Here is a 7708-nt window from a genome sequence, read left to right on the forward strand (position 1 = left end):
AAAACTATCATGTTTAGAAATGTGTTGAAAAAATCTTCTCTCCGTTAAACAGAAATTGGGGGAAAAATAAACAGGGGGCTAATAATTCAGAGGGGCTAATAACTGGATATATAAAAAGAAATAAAACATAAATAGATAAAGTCAATACAAAATGTTCTAAGATTAGGCAAACACTCAAATACTCTACATTTCTGAAGATGGAAAAGGCCACAAAGAGTTCAAAATTTCAACACATTGTCCACTTGCCTATAATCTGACTCCCAAATTAAAAACAAATTCATTGTCTTAAAATCAAGTTTTTTGTAAGCCAAGACATTTCTATCCAAATTTTTCTACAAAATTGCACTCTAAAAATAAATGTGCTATTGTTTCCAGATTTGATTTACAGAATGTGCATTGCGAAGAATTGTTTATATTAAATTTAGATAGTAAAGAATTACAGGGACAGTAATCATGATTACTCCAATAGCTAATTTAGACATAAGTTTGTACAAGCATACAGTTAAAGTCAGAATTATTAGCCCCCTTTGAATTTTCTTTTCTTTTTTAAATATTTCCCAAATGATGTTTAACAGAGCAAGGAAATTTTCACAGTATGTCTGATAATATGTTTTCTTCTGGAGAAAGTCTTATTTGTTTTATTTCGCCTGGAATAATAGCAGTTTTAAATTTTTTAAACACCATTTTAAGGTCAAAATTATTAGCCCCTTTATATTTTTTCGATAGTCAGAACAAACCATCATTATACAATTACTTGCCTAGTTACCCAAACCTGCTTAGTTAACCTAATTAACCTAGTTAAGCTTTTAAATGTCACTTTAAGCTGTATAGAAGTGTCTTGAAAAATATCTAGTCAAATATTATTTACTGTCATCATGGCAAAGATAAAATAGATCTGTTATTAGAAACAAGTTATTAAAACTATTATGTTTAGAAATGTGCTGCAAAAAATCTGTCCGTTAAACAGAAATTAGGGGAAAAAATAATCAGGGGGCTTATAATTCAGGGGGGATAAAAATAGATGTTTGATAGATTTTTTACTCCGCAGCACTTTCCGATTATTCGATATTATAGATTTGTGGGGGCAAAATTGTGGCAGAATGCAAGCTTACCTGCTTCCAATGCTTGTTTGTGAAAATTGGCAAGTTTGATAGGGAGTTTATTAGCTAAAATCACAGGTTAATAAGAAATATAGGCCTCCACATTTATCAAAAGAAATTTAGGAATATAAAACCATAACAAATTAGGGTCAGCATTCAGGCAACGTTTAATGCACCCAATTTTGAAAACCTCATCAAGAATAAAGTGTAAAGCATTTACTCCTCCCTCTAAAATATTTCTTTTATATAAAAGGTTTCTTTTAACGTATTCAGTTTTTTTTCTCAATAATTTCAATAACATAGAGTCCATAGATTAACGTGTTTTCAGGTCAATATATAAAGAGAGAGCTGGGTTAACAATCCTAGAAATACCTTCCGCTTTTGACAATAACACACAACCATAGTTAGATTTCTTTGTAGCCAGCATTTGAAAATGTTCCTGGACTTCTGAATTCGTTTAGAAAAGTAATTAATAATTCTATCAGATGTACTTTTACTTATTACAATGCCAAGATATTTTACCTAACTTTTTACATCAATACCTTCTATCTTATCCTTATAGACAGCTGTGTGTGTGCGTGTGTTTGCATTTTATTTATGACAAATGTATAATGCCATAGGATTAAACCATAATTTTGGTTTAATTCAGACAGTTTTTCATAATAAATATAAAACAATAAAAAAATACACGACGAATAAGTTTTAACAATGAATATATTGTTACATTATTTTCTACAATCAGTCAATGTAAAATAATTACTGTATAATCAATGAACTTTCTCTATGGAGCGCTAAAAAAGGCTAATTCAAGACATATAAATTTCATTTTTATTATTCAAGTTTGTGTATTAAATTGTTATTTTGCTTCATTTTAAAAATACATAAACATATTACAAACATTATTTAGTAATAAACATATTACTAAACATATTAATTGTACGACGATTACATATTATTTAACCACAGTTGACTGTTCGCTTTTAAAAGTAGCACAGTTTCAGTTGCCTGCTAATGTAATTTTCCAAACTGTAAGTTTGCTCAGTAAGTTTAAAAAAATTATATAGTATAAATATATATATAAGTAAACTATATACAAGTTAAAATGAAGTCTTAAGATTGAGGATTTATACTTCACGCGTTGATCATGTTACCGCTTACTTCCGTTTCCACAGCAACGAGGACACACGGCGGAAAAACACCTGAGCTGAGCGACATGGTAAACTTTATGTTGCAGTTCGAGTTTAGCTTTCAATAATAATGAATAATGGCGGTTTTCTTCATTTTTACTGTCATTTAAATTTGATTTGTTCAGGCTGAAGTCGAGGACACTTTAAAGAGGATTCAGGCTCAACATGGTGTTATTGGGACAATAGTGGTTAACGGAGAAGGTAGGTTGGCCTTATCAACATTTAATGTAGTAACATTAACTGTAACAGTCTACACAGCTCTACATGTGATAAGCTGGTTTAGATAATGTACTATAATATAATATATAATATAAGGATACATTGTAGGATTCATAGAATAGTCTGGTATGTTTAATCTATAATTATAAATAATAAATAAATTAATATTGCTTTAATTAATTTTCTTTATATATTTATATAATTATAAAAATAATAATTATAAGTATTAATAATGATAATATTGTTTGCATTTTTATTATTATTAGTAGTAGTAGAAGTAGTATTAATATAAATAACAGCAATAACAGAGTTATTAATATTCAGGTTGTATTATTATTGTTTTTTATTTTATAAATAACAAAAATAATAATATTGTTAATATTTATAATTAAATAATAAATAAATTGCTATTATTGTTATTAATTCTTGTGTTATTATTATTATTAGTAGTAATATAAATATATAAATATAAATTACAATAATACTACAATTCTTAATATTCAGGGTAGATTTCTATTATTATTATTATTATTATTATTATTATTATTATTATTAATAATATTATTATTATTATTATTATTATTATTATTATTATTATTATTATTATTATTATAAATAATAGCAATTGAATAGCATTGTTAGATTTGAAAAATTCTTCATCTCTTTTATTATGAAGTATTATAATAGAATTGTCACAAATGGAAAGGACAAACTGGTGGTTTTACAAAGAAAAATAAATGCAATATAAACTTTAACGTTGTTGATGTTGCAAAAACATAAATAATAAATGTAAAAATATATATAAATTTAAAAAATTTAATAATTAAAATAAATTAATTAATAAAAATAAATTAAAAAGTACAAATTATCGTCACTATTATTGATAATAATAATTATTTATTTAATATTGCTATTATTGTAATTGTGCCTGTATTATTAGTATTGTGTTAAATATTATAAATTTTAGTTTTTTAAATTTTATATACAATAATTTAACAATAGAATTTTAATCTACTCAAATTTACTTAAACTTTACATTTTACAGCACTACTGCTATAAAGTTTTATTAAGATCCATACAATTGTCTTTTTTTCCACACACACAGCTGTGTCATATATGAGCAGATGTTTGCTTGTTTATTTCCAGGCATCCCCATCAGAACAACGCTGGACAACTCGACGTCAGTTCAGTACGCAGGTCTGCTGCATCAGCTCACCATGAAGGCCAGGAGTGCAGTTCGAGACATCGACCCGCAGAACGAGCTCACATTCCTGCGCATCAGATCCAAGAAACACGAGATCATGGTGGCTCCAGGTGAGTGCAGTTTCTATCAGACTGAGGCCCTGTTCGCACCTGGTATTAAGATGCGCTTTAGTCGATCCGATCACAAGTGGACAAAAGAGACACATTACCGTTCACAGATACCGTTTAGATGTGTTTCTTTTCAAGCCAAGTTGAGCTTTATTGTCATTTCACTACATGTGTAGACATACAGTGGAATAAAATGTTGTCTCGCAGGACCACGGTGGAGTTTAAGTAAAGTGTTCGGTGTATATGGAGAGAGAGAGGGTTTCTACAGGTGGTTTGTCAAGCCCAATCGCCTGTGTGAAGCATACTTATTTATCAGGGGTCGCCAATGCGGAATGAACCACCAACTATTCCAGCATATGTTTTATGCAGCGGATACTCTTCCAGCTGCAACCCAGTATTGGGAAACACCCATACACTCTCACAATCACAGACACTCATACACTACGGCCAATTATGTTTACCCACTTCACCTATACCGCATGTCTTTTGAACTGTGGGGGAAACCGGAGGAAACACGGGGAGAACATGCAAACTCCACACAGAAATGGCAACTGGCCCAACCAGGACTCAAACCAGCGGATGTCTTGCTGTGAGGCGACAGTGCTAACCACTGAGACACCATGCTGCCCCTTTTATAGAGATAAGGAAGGATTTTATGAAAGTTTCTGGTGCACATTTTATCCACTTTTAGCCATTTCTCTGATGAGGAGGGAGGGTCTGTGGGTGGGTGTTGGATCTCTCTGATCCACAACACTGTAAAAGCTAGCGCAATTTTCATAATTCACAAAAAATATATATATTTTTTTAAAGTAGCCTACCAGAACAATTAAAATGCTTTATAAATAGGTTGCTTAATGCATTGACTGATGAAATTACAGATAATTGATGTATTTCATTTCTGATCAACTTCTATTAGGCCTAGACACTTTTGTTCTGTTTGCAGTTTTGGCTTGTAGGCTATATAGCTGTTGTGTTTATAATATCCGTTTAACACAAATTTTAGAAGATCAAAAATAGAGGCCGACCAAAAATAAACCAAAACTACCCTAAGAACGCAGCAAAAACTCATCCAAGAGGTCACAAAAGACCTCAGAACAACCTTCAAAGAACTGCAGGCCTCACTTATTATTTGCCTCAGTTAAGGTGAGTGTTCATGACTCCACCATAAGAAAGAGACTGGGCAAAAATGGTTCATTCATTCATTTTCCTTCAGCTTAGTCCCTTATTTATCAGGGGTCGCCACAGCGGAATGAACCATCAGCTATTCTAGCATAGATTTTATGCAGCAGAAGCCCTACAAGCCGCAACCCAGTACTGGGAAACACCTACTCTCTCGCATTCTCATATGGCCAATTTAGTTTATCCAATTCACCTATAGCGCTTGTCTTTGGAAACCGGAGCACCTGGAGGAACCCCACGCGAACACAGGGAGAACATGCAAACTCCACACAGAAATGCCATCTGACCCAATGGGATTTGAACCAGCAACGTTCTTGCTGTGAGGCAACAGTGCTAACCACTAAGCCACCATGCCGCCCAGCATGACAGAGTTCCAAAACGAAAACCAGCGGGTTTTTCTTTGAATAACATACATTTGTAGTATTTTTTTGGACTTCATGGTGGTGAAGTGGGTAGCATGATTGCCTCACAGCAAGAGAGTCATTGGTTTGAGCCCCGGCTGGATCAGATGGCATTTCTGTGTGGTTTTTGCATGTTCTCCACGTGTTTGTGAGGGTTTCCCCCACAGTCTAAAGACAGGCACTATAAGTGAATTGAAGAAGCTAAACTGGCTGTAGTGTATGTGTGTGAATGTGAGGTTGTATGGGTGTTTCCCAGTGTTGGGTCGCGGCTGGAAGGGCATCCACTGTGAAAAACATATGCTGGATAAGTTGGCGGTACGCTGAAAAGAAAATGAATGAATGTAGTACTTTTTTCTACATGTCTCACAAATAGGCATCATTTGCATTATATTAAGACATACATATCTTGATACTCAAGATTCCCTGTAAAACAAAACCTAAGATTATCAAGGACAGTTTAAATCAGCCTCGCCAACTGCTGGGTTTAAAAAAAGCTCAAGAGATGGAGAGAAGGTGGTGTTTGGCAGCAGTTTAAATGGGTTCAACCACATTTGCGTTCACACTGTTAGATCAATCTGAGCAATTGCGTTTTTGACTACCTCTGGAAGTGGTAAAAAGTGGACAAGCTCAAAATGTTTTGACACCCGATTTGCACCTGTACTTAGCGTGGTCCACTTGTGATCAGATCAACAAAAACACATCTTAATACTTGGTACAAACAAGGCCTGGGAATACCTGGATGGGTCTCACATTCTTCGCACTCTCCTAGATAAAGAATACCTGCTGATCGCCATCCAGAACCCCAGTGAATAAACAACACCTCCAATGAAGACAAAGAGAATGCTGGAGCGCTGTTAGATGTGGAGGATCACACATTGTTGATATTATTACTATTATTCAAATTCTTGCTGTTATTTGTTTACTTTTACTATTATTGTTCTTGATACTCTTTCTGTTTCTATTATTAATCTGTTATAAATAAGACATTCATTAATATTAATAGTAATAACTCTCTCTATGTGCGTGTGTGTGTGTGAGGCCAAGAAAATATTCACAGTATTTCCTGTAATTCCTTTTTCTCATTTAGTTTGGCTGGAATAAAAAAAGTTTTTAAATTTTATGAAACTATTTTAAACAATATTATACACTAATTTCATGCGGCCGCCATTTTAAAAAACAAAAGTGAGGCTGCGGTGGGAAGAAATTCAGAAGTATAGGATCATGCTGTGGACTACAAACCTCATGCTGTTGCCTCGATTTCAGAATGCAGATATGGTGTAAACATCAATTTAATAACATTCATTTAAGTTTAATTTAAACAATTAAAAGCAGATTAGACAGCAAACAAAATCACAATCTATTTAAGAGTAATACGCTGAAGTTTCCTCCTAGGCTTCAGTTCATGGCATCAGGTAAACACCGTGGGGATGCTTCCCTGCTTCAGCCTATGTAACCCACTGAGCGATAAAACAATGCAGTCCTCTGAATATCCTTGTGTTGTCTGTAATAGTGTTGTTCCGGTACAAAATTTTTTAAAAACTTCCATTTTCCACTAACATTTAAGCACCATTGAGTGCGTTCTTAAACTGTGATTTGCCACCAGTGCTCAACAGAAATGACTGTGATTGGCCGTAAAGGTCATCAGTTCACCGCTCTTCATTAAGTGCAAACACAGATACACAGACATTGGAGCGTTTTAAAGTCACGAAGATCAGTCGAGTCATCAGCAGATTGCTCATCTGTGTTTGTACTTGGTAAACATCTGTGAAGTGGGCTGAACTGATGACCTTCACGACCAATCACAGTCATTTCTGCTGAGCACTGGTGAATGCTATGGCAAATCAGCAGTGTTCACGAACGCGCTCAACAGCGCTTAAATGTTAGCAGGAAATTTACACTTTTTTATTTTTATTTCAGTACCAAAGTTCAGTCTAATATAGTGAAAAAAATTGTTCATTAACTTGAGTTTGATAAGTGACATCTAAAACGTGTGTTTGGGAAAGAAAACATTAGCTAACTAGTGCCATTTCCCTTTACTTAGCTAAAAATGAGCTCTGATATCTCTTTTTATTTTCCCTATTCATTCAGAACGGACCTTCGGGACACTCAGAAGGCAGTGAAATTATAAATATGTGTCACTTTCTCTTCGCTGATATATATACAGCCAGGTACACAACATTCCTCTGTGACTTCAGGCGATACTTCCGGGTTTCTTCCCACTGCAGCCTCGATTTCTCTTTTAAAATGGCGGCGGCAAGAAATCTGTGTATTATCCTCCTTAATATTTTTTGTTTCCCAATTGTCTACAGAG

The 7708-nt window shown here is 33.8% G+C and overlaps 1 protein-coding gene across 1 annotated transcript; it reads left to right on the top strand.

Moving 5' to 3' along the window:
* Positions 1-2278: 2278 nt before the first annotated feature.
* On the top strand, positions 2279-6954 carry dynlrb2 (dynein light chain roadblock-type 2). The gene is made up of 4 exons (XM_056452056.1): positions 2279-2316; positions 2413-2488; positions 3653-3820; positions 6167-6954. The coding sequence occupies exons 1-4, from the start codon at positions 2314-2316 to the stop codon at positions 6208-6210; spliced, it is 291 nt and encodes a 96-aa protein (XP_056308031.1). The 5' UTR covers positions 2279-2313; the 3' UTR covers positions 6211-6954.
* The last annotated feature ends 754 nt before the right edge of the window (positions 6955-7708 follow it).

This window comes from Danio aesculapii, chromosome 25 (genome assembly GCF_903798145.1).
Source record: "Danio aesculapii chromosome 25, fDanAes4.1, whole genome shotgun sequence".
In the NCBI taxonomy this organism is placed as follows: Eukaryota; Metazoa; Chordata; class Actinopteri; order Cypriniformes; family Danionidae; genus Danio; species Danio aesculapii.